Source organism: Chiloscyllium plagiosum, unplaced genomic scaffold (assembly GCF_037043375.1).
Source record: "Chiloscyllium plagiosum isolate Xiang-an unplaced genomic scaffold, Cpla_swu_hap1 HiC_scaffold_17, whole genome shotgun sequence".
NCBI classification, from domain to species: Eukaryota; Metazoa; Chordata; class Chondrichthyes; order Orectolobiformes; family Hemiscylliidae; genus Chiloscyllium; species Chiloscyllium plagiosum.
The window spans coordinates 70,269,912-70,288,914 of NW_028270155.1; the positions used below are offsets into that span (position 1 = coordinate 70,269,912).

At 56.6% G+C, this 19,003-nt stretch overlaps 1 protein-coding gene across 1 annotated transcript in view; it reads right to left on the minus strand.

Annotated features, from left to right (window-relative positions):
• Positions 1 to 19,003, minus strand: part of elmo3 (engulfment and cell motility 3) — a 184,940-nt gene that overhangs the window by 142,181 nt on the left and 23,756 nt on the right. Inside the window, exons 2-4 of the mRNA XM_087996061.1 lie at positions 12,111 to 12,280; positions 8,737 to 8,777; positions 7,927 to 7,999 (exon numbers count right to left, since the gene is read on the minus strand). Of these exons, the coding sequence (XP_087852187.1) occupies positions 7,927 to 7,999; positions 8,737 to 8,777; positions 12,111 to 12,188 (192 nt within the window). The 5' untranslated portion in view covers positions 12,189 to 12,280. The remainder of the gene's footprint in view (positions 1 to 7,926; positions 8,000 to 8,736; positions 8,778 to 12,110; positions 12,281 to 19,003) is intronic.

Below are 19,003 nucleotides of genomic sequence, written 5' to 3' on the forward strand. Positions count from 1 at the left end.
ATATCTGGTCGGCATGGACGAGTTGGACAGAAGGGTCTGTTTCCATGCTGAACATCTCTATGACTCTACTAAGGGCACAAGAGCAAGTGCCACAGACTGGGATCGCGCCGGGTCCCTGCCAGAGCCGGGTATTCTAAAACCACAAGGAGGTGGGAACAGAGCAGACCAAGAACCCGTTACCACACGTGGATGGACCGAGAATGAGACGATGCTGGTTGAAGGTGCCCGATGAATGGAACAAAGACAACATGGGGAAAGCCACGATCAGGGTGTGAGCGGTTAAGGTGTGGAGTGCAGACACAGGCTCAAGTGAAACCTTCGGCAGGGAATTGACTTCCTGTTGGAGGAAGAAAGGTCGCGCAGGGAAGGCAAGAGAATAACACGACTCGCTGATTTGGATAGCGCTGGTTGGCCTTTTATCTCAACTCCACGAGTTAGGCTGCCAGGATAGAGTGCAGTTTTTCAGTGGGGGATCTTTTGGATGGTGAGGCGATCCTGGCAGAGGTCCCCAACCTGCCGGAAGAAGCTGCTCTCGGTGTCAAACACAGGGAGCTGGGCAAAGAGACTGCCAGACAGACTCCACCCCGGCCTGACAGTGGTTAGTCCTCCATGCTTTCCCCGCCAGTAGGTGCCCCACAAACCTCCTTTGGAAGGTATCACTGCTTCCACCGACATCACTTCACAGCAGCTTGCAGTGTCTCAGCATTATCAGCGCTTTAATAAGACAAGATGTAGGACCAGAGTTTGACCATTGGATCATGGCTGATAGGTTTCTCAACCCCATTCTCCTCCCTTCTCCCTGTAACCCTTGATCCCTTTTACGAATCAACAACCCATCTACCTCCTTCTTAAATACACTCAATGACTTGACCCCCACGGCCTTCTACGGCAGTAAGGTCCACAGACTGACCAGCCTCCAGCTGAAGAAATTCCTCCTTATCTCACTTCCAAATGCTCGACCCTTCACCCTGACACCATGCCCTTCGGGTTATGGGCTCGCCGAATGATGGAAGCATCTTCCCTACATCCCACTAACCAGGTCTCTCAGTATTCTGTAGGTGTCAATGAGGTCACCCGCAGACCCCCTCACGCAGCCTCCCTCCCCCTCACGCACCGTGCCTCCCCCTCACGCACCGTCCCTCCCCCTCACGCAGCGTCCCGCCCCCTCACGCACCGTCCCTCCCCGACACGCGCCCTCCCTCCGCATCACGCACCGTCCCTCCCCCTCACGCAGCGTCCCTCCCCCTCACGCACCGTCCCTCCCCCTCACGCAGCGTCCCTCCCCCTCACGCACCGTCCCTCCCCCTCACGCACCGTCCCTCCCCCTCACGCACCGTCCCTCCCCATCACGCAGCCTCCCTCCCCCTCACGCAGCCTCCCTCCCCCTCACGCAGCCTCCCTCCCCCTCACGCAGCCTCCCTCCCCCTCACGCAGCCTCCCTCCCCCTCACGCACCGTCCCTCCCCCTCACGCGCCCTCCCTCCCCCTCACGCACCCTCCCTCCCCCTCACGCAGCCTCCCTCCCCCTCACGCAGCCTCCCTCCTCCTCACGCACCGTCCCTCCCCCTCACGCAGCAACCCTCCCCCTCACGCGCCCTCCCTCCCCCTCACGCGCCCTCCCTCCCCCTCACGCGCCCTCCCTCCCCCTCACGCGCCCTCCCTCCCCCTCACGCGCCCTCCCTCCCCCTCACGCACCGTCCCTCCCCCTCACGCGCCCTCCCTCCCCCTCACGCGCCCTCCCTCCCCCTCACGCGCCCTCCCTCCCCCTCACGCACCGTCCCTCCCCCTCACGCGCCCTCCCTCCCCCTCACGCGCCCTCCCTCCCCCTCACGCGCCCTCCCTCCCCCTCACGCGCCCTCCCTCCCCCTCACGCGCCCTCCCTCCCCCTCACGCGCCGTCCCTCCCCCTCACGCGCCGTCCCTCCCCCTCACGCACCGTCCCTCCCCCTCACGCGCCCTCCCTCCCCCTCACGCACCGTCCCTCCCCCCCACGCGCCCTCCCTCCCCCTCACGCACCGTCCCTCCCCCTCACGCGCCCTCTCCCCCTCACGCACCGTCCCTCCCCCTCACGCGCCCTCCCTCCCCCCACACGCCCTCCCTCCTCCTCACGCGCCCTCCCTCCCCCTCACGCGCCCTCCCTCCCCGACACGCGCCCTCCCTCCCCGACACGCGCCCTCCCTCCCCCACACGCACCGTCCCTCCCCCTCACGCGCCCTCCCTCCCCCTCACGCGCCCTCCCACCCGCTCACGCACCCTCCCTCCCCCTCACGCAGCCTCCCTCCCCCTCACGCACCGTCCCTCCCCCTCACGCACACTCCCACCCGCTCACGCAGCCTCCCTCCCCTCACGCAGCGTCCCTCCCCCTCACGCACCCTCCCACCCGCTCACGCACCGTCCCACCCGCTCACGCACCCTCCCTCCCCTCACGCGCCCTCCCTCTCCCTCACGCGCCCTCCCTCTCCCTCACGCGCCCTCCCTCTCCCTCACGCGCCCTCCCTCCCCGACACGCGCCCTCCCTCCCCGACACGCGCCCTCCCTCCCCGACACGCGCCCTCCCTCCCCCTCAGGCACCGTCCCTCCCCCTCACGCGCCCTCCCTCCCCCTCACGCGCCCTCCCTCCCCCTCACGCGCCCTCCCTCCCCCTCACGCGCCCTCTCTCCCCCTCCCGCACCCTCTCTCCCCCTCACGCACCCTCACTCCCCCTCACGCACCCTCACTCCCCCTCACGCACCCTCTCTCCCCCTCACGCACCCTCACTCTCCATCACGCACCCTCAGTCCCCATCACGCACCCTCACGCACCCTCTCTCCCCCTCACGCACTGTCCCTCCTGCTCACGCACCCACTCTCCCCCTCACGCACCTCCTCCCGCTCACGCACCCTCTCTCCCCCTCACGCACTTCCTCCCCCTCACGCACCCTCTCTCCCCCTCATGCATCCTCACTCTCCATCACGCACCCTCAGTCCCCATCACGCACCCTCAGTCCCCATCACGCACCCTCAGTCCCCATCACGCACCCTCACGCACCCTCTCTCCCCCTCACGCACTGTCCCTCCTGCTCACGCACCCTCTCTCCCCCTCACGCACTTCCTCCCGCTCACGTACCCTCTCTCCCCCTCACGCACCCTCTTTCCCGCTCACGCACCCTCACTCCCACTCACGCACCCTCTCTCCCCCTCACGCACCCTCTCTCCCCCTCACGCATCCTCACTCTCCATCACGCACCCTCACGCACACTCTCTCCCCCTCACGCACTGTCCCTCCTGCTCACGCACCCTCACTCCCCCTCACGCACCCTCTCTCCCCCTCACGCACCCTCTCTCCCCCTCACGCATCCTCACGCTCCATCACGCACCCTCAGTCCCCATCACGCACCCTCACGCACCCTCTCTCCCCCTCATGCACTGTCCCTCCTGCTCACGCACCCTCTCTCCCCCTCACGCACTTCCTCCCGCTCACGCACCCTCTCTCCCCCTCACGCACTGTCCCTCCTGCTCACGCACCCTCTCTCCCGCTCACGCACCCTCTCTCCCGCTCACGCACCCTCTCTCCCCCTCACGCACCCTCTCTCCCCCTCACGCACCCTCTCTCCCCCTCACGCACCCTCACTCCCCCTCACGCACCCTCTCTCCCCCTCACGCACCCTCTCTCCCCCTCACGCACCCTCTCTCCCCCTCACGCACCCTCTCTCCCCCTCACGCACCCTCTCTCCCCCTCACGCACCCTCTCTCCCCCTCACGCACCCTCTCTCCCCCTCACGCACCCTCTCTCCCCCTCACGCACCCTCTCTCCCCCTCACGCACCCTCTCTCCCCCTCACGCACCCTCACTCTCCATCACGCACCCTCACTCTCCATCACGCACCCTCACTCTCCATCACGCACCCTCACTCTCCATCACGCACCCTCACTCTCCATCACGCACCCTCACTCCCACTCACGCACCCTCACTCCCACTCACGCACCCTCACTCCCCATCACGCACCCTCTCTCCCGCTCACGCACCCTCTCTCCCGCTCACGCACCCTCTCTCCCCCTCACGCACCCTTACTCCCACTCACGCACTCTCTCTCCCCCTCATGCACCCTCTCTCCCCCTCACTCTCCATCACGCACCCTCACTCTCCATCACGCACCCTCACTCTCCATCACGCACCCTCACTCTCCATCACGCACCCTCACTCCCCATCACGCACCCTCACTCCCCATCACGCACCCTCACTCCCCATCACGCACCCTCACTCCGCCTCACGCACCCTCCCACCCGCTCACGCGCCCTCCCTCTCCCTCACGCGCCCTCCCTCTCCCTCACGCGCCCTCCCTCTCCCTCACGCGCCCTCCCTCCCCCTCACGCACCCTCCCTCCCCCTCACGCACCATCACTCCCCCTCACGCGCCCTCCCTCCCGCTCACGCACCCTCCCTCCCCCTCACGCACCGTCCCTCCCCCTCACGCACCGTCCCTCCCCCTCACGCACCGTCCCTCCCCCTCACGCGCCCTCCCACCCGCTCACGCGCCCTCCCACCCGCACACGCGCCCTCCCTCCCCCTCACGCGTCCTCCCTCCTCCTCACGCACCGTCCCTCCCCCTCACACACCCTCCCACCCCATCACGCACCCTCCCTCCCCCTCACGCGCCCTCCCTCCCCCTCACGCGCCCTCCCTCCTCCTCACGCACCGTCACTCCCCCTCACGCACCCTCCCACCCCATCACGCACCCTCCCTCCCCCTCACGCACCCTCCCTCCCCCTCACGCACCCTCCCTCCCCCTCACGCACCCTCCCTCCCCCTCACGCACCCTCCCTCCCCCTCACGCACCCTCAGTTCCCATCACGCACCCTCTCTCCCCCTCACGCGCCCTCTCTCCCCCTCACGCGCCCTCTCTCCCCCTCACGCACTTCCTCCCCCTCACACACCGTCCCTCCCCCTCACGCACCGTCCCTCCCCCTCACGCACCGTCCCTCCCCCTCACGCACCCTCCCTCCCCCTCACGCACCCTCCCTCCCCCTCACGCAACCTCACTCCAGCTCACGCACCTTCCCTCCCCCTCACGCACCCTCACTCCCGATCACGCACCCTCACTCCCGCTCACGCACCGTCCCTCCCCATCACGCACCGTCCCTCCCCCTCACGCACCGTCCCTCACCCTCACGCACCGTCCCTCACCCTCACGCACCGTCCCTCACCCTCACGCACCGTCCCTCCCCCTCACGCACCGTCCCTCCCCCTCACGCACCCTCTCTCCCCCTCACGCACCCTCTCTCCCCCTCACGCACCCTCTCTCCCCCTCACGCACCCTCTCTCCCCCTCACGCACCCTCTCTCCCCCTCACGCACCCTCTCTCCCCCTCACGCACCCTCTCTTCCCCTCACGCACCCTCTCTTCCCCTCACGCACCCTCTCTCCCCCTCACGCACCCTCTCTCCCCCTCACGCACCCTCTCTCCCCCTCACGCACCCTCTCTCCCCCTCACGCACCCTCTCTCCCCATCATGCACCCTCTCTCCTGCTCACGCACCCTCTCTCCTGCTCACGCACCCTCACTCCCCCTCACGCATCCTCACTCCCCCTCACGCACCCTCTCTCCCCCTCACGCACCCTCACTCTCCATCACGCACCCTCAGTCCCCATCACGCACCCTCACGCACCCTCTCTCCCCCTCACGCACTGTCCCTCCTGCTCACGCACCCTCTCTCCCGCTCACGCACCCTCTCTCCCCCTCACGCACTTCCTCCCCCTCACGCACCCTCTCTCCCCCTCACGCAACCGCTCTCCCCCTCACGCACTTCCTCCCCCTCATGCACCCTCTCTCCCCCTCACGCAACCGCTCTCCCCCTCACGCATCCTCACTCTCCATCACGCACCCTCACTCTCCATCACGCACCCTCAGTCCCCATCACGCACCCTCAGTCCCCATCACGCACCCTCAGTCCCCATCACGCACCCTCACGCACCCTCTCTCCCCCTCACGCACTGTCCCTCCTGCTCACGCACCCTCTCTCCCCCTCACGCACCCTCTCTCCCCCTCACGCACTTCCTCCCGCTCACGTACCCTCTCTCCCCCTCACGCACCCTCTTTCCCGCTCACGCACCCTCACTCCCACTCACGCACCCTCTCTCCCCCTCACGCACCCTCTCTCCCCCTCACGCACCCTCTCTCCCCCTCACGCACCCTCTCTCCCCCTCACGCACCCTCTCTCCCCCTCACGCACTGTCTCTCCTGCTCACGCACCCTCACTCCCCCTCACGCACCCTCTCTCCCCCTCACGCATCCTCACTCTCCATCACGCACCCTCAGTCCCCATCACGCACCCTCAGTCCCCATCACGCACCCTCTCTCCCCCTCATGCACTGTCCCTCCTGCTCACGCACCCTCTCTCCCCCTCACGCACTTCCTCCCGCTCACGCACCCTCTCTCCCCCTCACGCACTTCCTCCCGCTCACGCACCCTCTCTCCCCCTCACGCACTGTCCCTCCTGCTCACGCACCCTCTCTCCCCCTCACGCACCCTCTCTCCCCCTCACGCACCCTCTCTCCCCCTCACGCACCCTCTCTCCCCCTCACGCACCCTCTCTCCCCCTCACGCACCCTCTCTCCCCCTCACGCACCCTCTCTCCCCCTCACGCACCCTCTCTCCCCCTCACGCACCCTCTCTCCCCCTCACGCACCCTCTCTCCCCCTCACGCACCCTCTCTCCCCCTCACGCACCCTCTCTCCCCCTCACGCACCCTCTCTCCCCCTCACGCACCCTCTCTCCCCCTCAAGCACCCTCTCTCCCCCTCACGCACCCTCTCTCCCCCTCACGCACCCTCTCTCCCCCTCACGCACCCTCTCTCCCCCTCACGCACCCTCTCTCCCCCTCACGCACCCTCTCTCCCCCTCACGCACCCTCACTCTCCATCACGCACCCTCACTCTCCATCACGCACCCTCACTCTCCATCACGCACCCTCACTCCCCATCACGCACCCTCACTCCCACTCACGCACCCTCACTCCCCATCACGCACCCTCACTCCCCATCACGCACCCTCACTCCCCATCACGCACCCTCACTCCCCATCACGCACCCTCTCTCCCGCTCACGCACCCTCTCTCCCGCTCACGCACCCTCTCTCCCGCTCACGCACCCTTACTCCCACTCACGCACCCTCTCTCCCCCTCACGCACCCTCTCTCCCCCTCACGCACCCTCTCTCCCCCTCACGCACCCTCACTCTCCATCACGCACCCTCACTCTCCATCACGCACCCTCACTCTCCATCACGCACCCTCACTCTCCATCACGCACCCTCACTCCCCATCACGCACCCTCACTCCCCCTCACGCACCGTCCCTCCCGCTCACGGACCCTCCCTTCCGCTCACGCACCCTCTCTCCCCCTCACGCACCGTCCCTCTTGCTCACGCACCCTCTCTCCCCCTCACGCACCCTCACTCCCGCTCACGCACCCTCACTCCCCCTCACGCACCCTCACTCCCCCTCACGCACCCTCACTCCCCCTCACGCACCATCCCTCCTCCTCACGCACCCTCTCTCCCCCTCACGCACCCTCTCTCCCCCTCACGCACCGTCCCTCCTCCTCACGCACCCTCTCTCCCCCTCACGCACCCTCACTCCCCCTCACGCACCCTCACTCCCCCTCACGCACCCTCACTCCCGCTCACGCACCCTCTCTCCCCCTCACGCACCCTCTCTCCCCCTCACGCACCCTCTCTCCCCCTCACGCACCCTCTCTCCCCCTCACGCACCCTCTCTCCCGCTCACGCACCCTCTCTCCCCCTCACGCACCCTCTCTCCCCCTCACGCACCCTCTCTCCCTGTCGTATTGCCTTGCCAAGCGCCAATAACTGGGACTAGGTGTGCCAATTTCGGGGCAGGGGCAGACTGTCAACATATCCACCTTCCCACCCAGTGCCCAGATCCAGCGTCACTCACCGTCTCTGTGATGTACGTCTGTATCCCATCAGCGTACTGCAGGGCATACTGATCAGGGTTACTCTTGTTCCAGCTACAGGTGAAGGAGAAACCAGATCAGATTCCAGGACAATAACCCCAGCCTTGAATGAGCTGGTGGTGAATGAACTGCTTTGTTCAGACTTCTTAATCATCGCGCAAAGTGAGAGAGTTTGACCTGCTGTGTGGATAATCACCAGCAAAAGTTTACAACAGGAAGGGGAGGTAGAGAGGGATGGAGGGAGAGAAGAACGGAGGGAGAGAGAGAGGGAGTGAGGAAGGGAGGGACAGATGGACGGACGGAGGGAGGGACCGAAGGTGTCAAGTCAATTCAAGCATCCTTAACACTGTGATGCTTCCTGACTGACAAGAAGATGGCCGCCACCAGTGACATCACCACGAGGTCATTGTCCCCTCACTATTTGGGATAGTCTGGCTAAGGGCCAGGGCTCACAGAACAGGACACGCTCAGGGCTCCAGGTACATACAGCAAAGCAGAGCTTACTCTGACAGAGCCTACAGAATAGGGCAGTACTCGGGGTGAGACTCAGGGCAAGTCAGGGTTCAGGTTGGAGCGGGGGAGAGGTCAGAGTTCAGGCTAAACTGCTGCTGTTGCTTGTCACTGTGGTCACGAAAATTAGACAAAGGGAAATCAAAGGCAGTTCAGGAGAATAACGCGTCAGGCCCTCTTTTACTTTGAGCCTGTTGGGTGAACAAAGTGCTAAGAGGAGACCATCCTGGGCTCAGTGTTTCCTGGGGCTTGGATCCCTTGGGAGACAAAGGGTTACTTACACGTCGCAGACCTCCTTCAGGACGGTTGACAAAGGCTTTTTCTGTGGGAATCCAGAAAGGAGAAAAGAAACCCGGGTTAGTCCAGAATGGCACAGGCCGCACCAAGTGTCTGACAAAAAGCACTTGTCACTGCCCAGCCCAATCCTGTGTCTCCCCCCACCAACCCTCACCCCAGTCAGTCAGCTCAGCCACGCTGCAGCTCAATCCCTTCCCCTGGCCGTTGCACACCATTAGCAGGGAGCTCAGCAGAGAGCCCGGCGCCAACACATTTCCCCTTCCCGGGGGCCACATGCAAAGGTGATGGCACAGGCCCCGAGATCTCCAGACAGGCTTCGCCCCAGACATGCACTGACTCTGTTACAAAGCTCTCATCTTTCTTCTCAATTTCCTCCACAGCCCTTCTCCCCACACCCAATCCCCAACCTCCTCCTGACCTCAGGATCCCACAGCCCTGCCCTCTCGTGTGGCCTGCACACAGCCACGGTGTCACCGCACTCTCGAGGCTGCAGTGCGAATGAGTGTGGCATCACAGAGCCCGGGTGAAGCTGGAGTCAATGGGAACTGGGCTGGGGGGGGGGGGGGGCAGTGGGTGGAACTCCCAGGTGGGTTGGGAATCACTTTTAAGAGATGTTTGTGTTTGTTGGAGGTCTGAGGCCCACAGCTCCGAGAGTTCCTCCGGGGGCTTGTCCTAGGCCCAACCATCTTCAGCGGCTTCATCAACCACCTTCCCACTATCGTGAGGTCAGATCGCACAGTGTTCAGCACCGTCTGCGACTCCTCAGATACTGAAGCAGTCCACGTTTAACTGCAACAAGATCTGGAGTACAATACGCAGGCTTGGATAACTAAGTAGGCCGTAATACTCTCAATGCACAAGTGGTAGACAGTCCCATCTCCAACATCTCCTGGATTACACGGACGGGTCGGGCTGAGATGCTGTTCAGAGGCTTATTGGGGGAGGCACGGTGGCTCAGTGGTTAGCACTGCTGTCTCACAGCAGCAGGGTCCCAGGTTCAATTCCAGCCTCAGGCGACTGTCTGTGTGGAGTTTGCACATTCTCCCTGTGTCTGTGTTTTTTTCCTCCGGGTGCTCCGGTTTCCTCCCACAGTCTAAAGATGTGCAGGTCAGGTGAATTGGCCATGCTAGGTGCATTAGTCAAAAGGATATGGGTCTGGCTGGGTTACTCTTCAGAGGGTCGATGTGGACTGGTTGGGCCGAAGGGCCTGTTTCCACACTGTGGGGAATCCAATCTAATCAAGACAGAATTTAACCATCAACCCTTGACATTTAATAGCATTACCACTGAATTTCCCACTGTCCTTTGTGGTTATCTTTGATCAGAAACTGAACTGAATGAGCAATATAAATACCGTGGCTACAAGGGCAGGTCAATGTCTAGGAACCCTCCAGTGTGTAGCTTGCCTCCTGACTCCCCAAAGTCCATCCACCATCTACAAGGCCCAAGTCAGGGGTGTGGTGGAATACTCCCCACTTGCCTGGATGGGTGCAGCTCCAACAACACTCAGGAAGATCGACACCATCCAAGACCCTATGACTGGTATCCTAACCGGAGGGGATGATGGCTGAGTCATATTATGGCTGGATGGTTAATCCAGAGACTCCGGTAATATTCTGGACCCAGGTTCAAATCCTACCACGGCAGATGGAGGAATTAAAATTTGAGAAAAATCCGGAATCTGTCCATTGTCAGAAAAAACCCGCCTGGTTCACTAATGTCCTTTAGACCTACACGTGACTCCAAGCGCACAGCATTATGACTGACCCTGTATTGCCTTCTTGGCAATTAGGGGTGGACAATAAATGCTAGCCTGGCCAGAGATGCTCACAGACCATGAATAAATTTAAAAAGAAACTCCATCACTTAACAATATTCAGCTGATCATCGCCACTGCGCAGTTGCTACAACAACACCTTCCAAACCCACAAGCACCGACCTCGAAGGACAGGGGCAGCAGAAATGGCAGAAGACTATCCGCTCCAAGGCACTGGCCAATCAGGAGCAAGCGATGTATCCTGGCCTTTCCAGTGATGCTCACATCCCACAAAACGGATACTGGGAAGTGAAGCTCCGAAGGTGGATATCACGGACGAGTGATTTGGAGATGCTGGTGTTGGACTGCGGTGTACAAAGTTAAAAATCACATGACACCAGCTTATAGTCCAACAGGTTTAACTGGAAGCACTAGCTTTCGGAGCGACGCTCCTTCATCAGGTGGTAGTGGAGGGCTCGATCCTAACACAGAATTTATAGCAAAAATTTACAGTGTGATGTAACTGAAATTATACATTGAAAAATACCCTGATTGTTTGTTGAGTCTTTCATCTGTTTGAATACTGTGATAATTTCACTTCTTTCATGTGTAAATCACAAATGCAGAGTTACATTGTACTTTGCTCAAAAACTGCATGAATTTATGTAAAACTCCGTTATCTCACTTTTCAGATTAGCATCAATCTAAACCTCATGGCATAGACTGAGAACACAGGGGGCTAACACCTTCAACATATTGGAGCTGAAAATGTGTTGCTGGAAAAGCGCAGCAGGTCAGGCAGCATCCAAGGAGCAGGAGAATCGACGTTTCGGGCATAAGCCCTTCTTCAGCTTATGCCCGAAACGTCAATTCTCCTGTTCCTTGGATGCTGCCTGACCTGCTGCGCTTTTCCAGCAACACATTTTCAGCTCTGATCTCCAGCATCTGCAGTCCTCACTTTCTCCTCGAAGATTTTTACCTTCAACATATTGTCTAGCTATCACCCATTAGTAACAGCTAACCTGAGAATGTAACTTTTTAAAAAAGGTTTTGTGATTTACACATGAAAAAAGTGAAACTATCACGGTATTCAAACAGATGAAAGACTTAACAGACAATCAATTTTTCAATGTATAATTTCAGTTACATCACACTGTAAATTTTTGTTATAAATTCTGTGTGTTAGGATTGAGCCCTCCACTATCACCTGATGAAGGAGCGACGCTCCGAAAGCTAGTGTGCTTCCAATTAAACCTGTTGGACTATAACCTGGTGTAGTGTGATTTTTAACTTTGAACACAGATGAGGAGTGAGTATGTTCGGACAGAGTATGTGTACCAAATGAGTACTTCCCAGGGTTTGGGAAGAGACTGAACCAGTTTTGAAAGGCGCGCTGTATTAGGTGGCTCTCTGATTGACGGAATCATAATCAGACCCTGTTCCACCTGACTCTGATACGTTTGCAACACAAACTTAGCTCAAATTGCTGCCGCCCCCCCCGCCCCCCCCAGCTATTCCAGATCTGACTGACTTGAGGGACGGTGTGAAAGAGGAATTTTTCGGAGTTGTTGAAGTATTGAGACAGTCTGCCTGCTTTCTTACCTGATCGAGGTCGATCAGCTGAGGGTAGGCCCCAGGCATCTGCACGGCGATCTTCACGATATCTTTGGGCAGTGGCATGATGGTTTCAGTCTAATGAGGCCCAGGAGCTGGCTGACTTGACTTGACTCGGCTGGGATCCTGCCAAGTACAAGGATAAACCGGGGTCGATTCTGTGGAAAAATCAGACAAAACTGTGTTTTTTGTGGCAGTGAATTAAGTGTTGCTTCTTTTATTGGAGCATCCCAAATTGAGAATTCAGGAGGAGGAATACCCCAGAGATATGTAGGCCGGAGGTCATCAAAGGACAGACGAATGAAGATTGTTGACTCATTGGGGAAGGAAGCAATCAGCGAAGGAAAAATGTCCCACACGTGTTGCATCCAATATTTTCTCTGACTGACTAATAAAAAAAATCTTCAAAGACCTATTTCCCTCCTCTTCCCCATACATGCTCTCTGGGCCACACTCCAGCCCCGTCTGTATTGCACATTCGGTGAGCAATGTGCAATATTGCCCGGTCAGAACCTGCCCATCGGTCCTCGGCGACCTCTCGCCGGACTGAGACAGCGTGGGGCTCTGACAGTGCCCGGTGGATCTTCAGACCCCCTGCAGTGCCATCTTAAGCTGCACGTTAGTCAGCCAGAGGCAAAGAAATAGTTAACTAAAACATAGCGGGATTTGAGGGGACCGGCTTCCATATTTTGAAAGGGCACTGTCGACAATTCAATGTACATCAAAGGAAATGCTTCAAAGTGAAACAGTTTGCATTTCTGTGGCACCATTTACAACGTTTGCAGCATGTCAAGTGCTTCCAAAGTGCGGGTATTGGAGAAAATGAACGAGGGGATCTCCCACTAACAGCAATATCCCCAAGGCCCGATGATGTGTTTAGTGATGTCAGGTGGGGACAACAAACCTACTCGCTCTGTTTGCAGAGGGTGACAAAGGCCCTTCTACACCCATCGCACCTCCACCTAATCTCTCAGCCTGCACTTCCAACCGGGCAGCACCCCCTCAGTACTGCACTGAACTATCGGCTCAGACATTGGACTCCAGCTTCTGACTCAGGCGGCAGTGCTCCACACCCGACTATCACATTAGATTCGATTCCTTACAGTGTGGGAACGGGCCCTTCGGCCCAACAAGTCCACACCGACCCTCCGAAGAGTAACCCACCCATAACCCATTTCCCTCTGACTAATGCACCTAACACTCTGGGCAATTTAGCATGGCCAATTCACCTGACCTGCACATCTTTGGGCTGCGGGAGGAGACCGGAGCACCCGGAGGAAACCCACGCAGACACGGGCAGAATGTGCAAACTCCACACAGACAGTCGCCCGAGGCTGGAATCGAATCTGGGACCCTGGTGCTGTGAGGCAGCAGTGCTAACCACTGAGCCACCGTGTTGGACATCATTCTTGGTACAGGATAATGTGGCACAGAAACAGGCCATTTGGCCCAACCAGCCGATGCTGGAGTTTCTGCTCCAACCAAGCTGCATTCCCCATTTAAATCGATCAGGGTCATTCTTTATTCCTTTCTTCCTCATCCTCCCCTGGAATACATCCATACAATCTGCTTCAGCCGTGCTGGAAAAGCTCAGCAGTTCTGGCTGCATTAGTGGAGAGAAACCAGAGTTAATATTTCAGGTCCAGTGACCCTTCCTCAAAATTAACTGTTGGAACGCTCCACCAATCCCTGTGTAAGAGGATTCCTTTTAATTCCCGATTTTTTCGTGACCATCTTTCCTTGAAAACCTTCAGCTGCACTGTTTTGTACGAGAGGAAACACTCTCTCCCTTCCCCTTCCAGCTAAACCTTTCAGAATGGATTAATCACTCCTCCTTTCTCTTCTTGCGAGCGAGAAAGACAAGTCCCTCCGTCGACCCTATCCCAAAATGTAAACCCCTGTATCAGCTATTGCCCTTGTAAACCTCTGCCCCATCTCCCGTGTCTGAATATACAATGAGCAGAGCTGCACAATGTATCCTTGTGTGGCCGAGGATTGACAGAGTTCCAGGAGGCCTTGCTCATTTTCAACTCTATCCTTCTATAAACAAAGCCTGGTGCTGACCCTGTTTTGTCTCAATAGCTTTGTTAATCCACAGCTCTGGGTGGGGTGCTCTTCGGAGGGTTGGTGTGGATTCGACGGGTTGAATGGCCTGCTTCCACACTGTGAGGATTCTACATTGATTGCTCCTAACAGAAGCCCAATCACACCCCATTTCCCAGAGGAAATAAAGACTGCTACGCTGACTATTCTTCACTAACCTTACGCAATAATTCATTCTGGATGTAGGTTTGCTCGCTGAGCTGGAAGGTTCATCTTCAGACGTTTCGTCACCATACTAGGTAACATCTTCAGTAGGCCTCCGGATGAAGCTTCATCCAGAGAGTCATTGATGATGCTACCTGGTATAGTGACGAAAATGAACCTTCCAGCTCAGCGAGCAAACTCACATCCAGAACCTCACCCTAAGCCACAAATCTTCTCAAAACTTGTTAATAATTCATTTTAATGGTCAAGCTTTTGAAAGAGTTATGATTATAGATTGCAATGTCAACATTCATCCATGCTGGGTTAATGGTGGCGATGTTGGAGTTGGCCTCGGAAGAAGGCCTCTCTTGATTCCTTTCTATTCAGTCGTGGGATGAGGGCGTCGCAGCTGGGCCATCACTTATTGCCCATCCCATGTTGTGCTTGAGAAAGTGGCCAGCTTCTTCTGATGATCGTCGCCATCTTGGACAAAAAGGAACCGTTGGGAGGGGATTAAAAAAATGGCTGCCACCCAGCAGGGAGGCCCAGGAAGCTCAAGCCAGAGGGTGGCAAGGGACAGATGTCTCATCTCACTGGGTGCAGGAGGCAGGAACTCCCAGGCAGAGGAACATTGGAATACAGGAACAGGAGGAGGCTATTCAGCCCCTCGATACTGTTCCACCATTCAATGAGATTACAGCTGATCTATGGCCTGACCTTTGGCACACATCCCTTAATACCCTTGCGTAACAAAGACTTCAGATTCAAAATTAACAACTGATCCAGCAAATACTGCCATTTGTGGAAGAGTTCCAAACCTCTGCCACCCTTTGTATGTTGAAAAGTGCTTCCTAATATCGCTTCTGAAAGGTCTGGCCCTAAATTCTCTGACTGTGCCCCCTAGTCCTAGAATCCCCAATCAGTTGGAACAGTTTACCTTTATCTACCCTGTTTATTTTCCTGTTAATATCTTGAAGGAAGACCAGGCCTTCAGAGAATGGTGATCTCTTGTTTATTACTTTGTCTTAAGCTTTCTCCTTGAACCCCACATTCAGAGCGAGTGTTCAGGGAAGGTCAGACAGGGGGACCTCCCTTGACATCTCTGATGGGAGACAGCTGCAGAATCACAGAATCCCTACAGTGTGGAAACAGGCCATTCGGCCCACACCTGAAGAGTATCCCACCCTGACCCATTCCCTTACCCCATTACTCTACAATTATCCCTGACCAATGCACCTAACCTGCACATCCCTGAACACTATTTGCAACTTAGCATGGCCAAGCCACCTGACCTGCACAGCTTTGGACTGTAGGAGGAAACTGGAGCACCCGGATGAAACCCACACAGACACGGGGAGAATGTGCAAACTACACACAGTCAGTTGCCAGAGGTGGGAATTGAACCCGGGTCCCTAGCGCCGCGAGGCAGCAGTGCTAACCACTGAGCCACCGTGCCGCCCTAATCTTCCACCTGCTCTTCGGAGACCAGTTGCCAGGTGGCATCCATGGTAACTCAGTCAGCCCCAGTGAACCGCCGTGGGTCATCTAGTGACCCCCATCAAATCCAGCCCACACTGCACCCAAGGGCAGCCCAGGAGGCCAGAACTCCCGACTTCCACTTCCGAGGCAGAGATTGCATTAGAGTTGCAAAAAGCCCTGAGATCCGGTGAAGTTAGGAGGTCGGCTGGCACAAGGAAAGCTGAGTTACAAATCATAGAATCCCCATATGGAAGCAGGCCATTCGGCCTGAGTCTACACCGAGCCTCCGAAGATAGGGGTGGGAGGGAGGGAGCATGGTCACAAAATTTGCAAATGATATGAAAATTGGTATGATGGTAAAAAGAAATGAAGATGTTAGCGGGGACCTGCAGGAGGACATCAATAGACTGGTCATCAGGCTGCGTGAAAAAAACATGCCTTTAAGAGGGCTTTGTTCTGTCTGGTTTCTCCTGAAGAGTTGGGTGGGGGCTTATAAACCTGGTGCCGAGGTTTCTGCTCCATGGAAAGGAGAGTAAATAGCTCTGGGTCTTGCTTTAAATTAAACAAAGGCAGCATGGATGGTGGGATCAGGCTCACACAGAGCCAGGAGTTTAGTTTTTCACTTTCAGTTAAAGTTGAGGTTGTGGGGTTGAAGCTGCTAGATACAGCGCTCTCTCTGCTGCTGGATTCCTTGTGTCGGAGTTCCTTCTCCTGGGCCGGAGCAAGTGAGGGAAATCTATTTGGCTGAATTTGCCTTTGCTAAGAGTGTGTTTATGGGATGCTGCTATATGGGAACAGCTGCTGACTGATGGTTACTATAGAGCATTTTGTTAAATATTTCAGTAGAGTTATACCAATTTTTTAACTTTAACTTTAGTGCTAAAATAAAGTGTTAAAGCCTTGCAGTTGAATTACATTTGGAATGCAGTGCCTTTAAATAAGATAAAAGTTCGGGTCCAGGGTCCACTTGCCATCCATTTACTGAGATCCTTTCGCTTTGTTAAAGCTGAGACATCATGACGAGCTGTCGGAGGGGCACACGAGGCGCCACATGAGAAAAACCAGGACCTTCCCGTTTACAAACACATCGTCTCTGCTGCATACCTCTTCCTTCCCTCCCTCACTGCTCTGTCTCCGTTTGGGTGGAGCAATGTAACCAGAGCTTGATGCAAAGGTCCCTGCAGGATAGTTGCCAGCACTCAGGGTGGGGATGGAGTGCAATAGGAGAGCAGGACCGTGACCAGACAAGTCCCAGCAGGTTCTGGCAGCACACAGGCCTCCCTAACAGTTAACACACACATAGACTCTCTCATACTCACACACGCACGCACAGACACACACACAGACACTCTCATACTCACAGACACATACACACACAGACACCCTCATACTCACAGACACACACACAGACTCTCTCATACTCACAGACGCTCTCATACTCACAGAGACACACACACAGACACTCTCATACTCACAGAGACACACACACAGACACTCTCATACTCACAGACATACACACACAGACTCTCTCATACTCACAGACACTCTCATACTCACAGACACACACACACAGACACTCTCATACTCACAGACACACACACACAGACACTCTCATACTCACAGACACACACACACAGACTCTCTCATACTCACAGACACTCATACTCACAGACACACACACACAGACTCACACACACAGGCACTCTCACACTCACAGACACACACACACACAAACTCTCATACTCACAGACACACACACAGACACTCATACTCACAGACGCACACACACAGACTCTCTCATACTCACAGACACACACACACACAGACACTCATACACTCAGACACACACACACACAGACACTCATACACTCAGACACACACACAGACTCTCTCATATTCACAGACACACACACACACAGACACTCATACACTCAGACACACACACAGACTCTCTCATATTCACAGACACACACACAGACACTCTCATACTCATAGACACACACACACAGACTCACAGACACACACACTCACAGACTCACTCATACTCACAGACACACACAGACTCACTCATACTCACAGACACACACAGACTCTCTCATACTCACAGACACACACAGACACACACAGAGACTCTCATACTCACAGACACACACACACAGACTCTCTCACACTCACAGACACTGTCATACTCACAGACACTGTCATACTCACAGACACACACACAGATTCTCTCATACTCACAGACTCTCTCATACTCACAGACACACACACACTCTCATACTCACAGACACACACACAGACACTCTCATACTCACAGACAGACACACACACACATACTCTCATACTCACAGACAGACACACACACACATACTCTCATACTCACAGACACTCTCATACTCACAGACACACACAGACACTCTCATACAGACACACGCACAGACACACTCATACTCACAGACACACACACACACTCTCATACTCACAGACACACACATAGACTCTCTCATACTCACAGACACACACAGACACTCTCATGCTCACAGACACACACACACAGACTCTCTCATACTCACAGACACACACACTCATACTCACAGACACACACACAGACTCTCTCATACTCACAGACACACACTCTCATACTCACAGACACACACACAGACTCTCTCATACTCACAGACACACACACTCTCATACTCACAGACACACACACAGACACTCTCATACTCACAGACACACACACACAGACACTCTCATACTCACAGACACACACACACAGACTCTCTCATACTCACAGACACACACACACAGACTCTCTCATACTCACAGACACACTCATACTCACAGACACACTCATACTCACAGACACACACAGACTCTCATACTCAGACACACACACATAGACTCTCTCATACTCACAAACACACACACACACACTCTCATACTCACAGACACACACACATAGACTCTCTCATACTCACAGACACACACACACTCTCATACTCACAAACACACACACACACACTCTCATACTCACAGACACACACACAGACGCTCTCATACTCACAGACACACACACACGCTCTCATACTCACAGACACACACAGACACTCTCATACTCACAGACACACACACAGACACTCTCATACTCACAG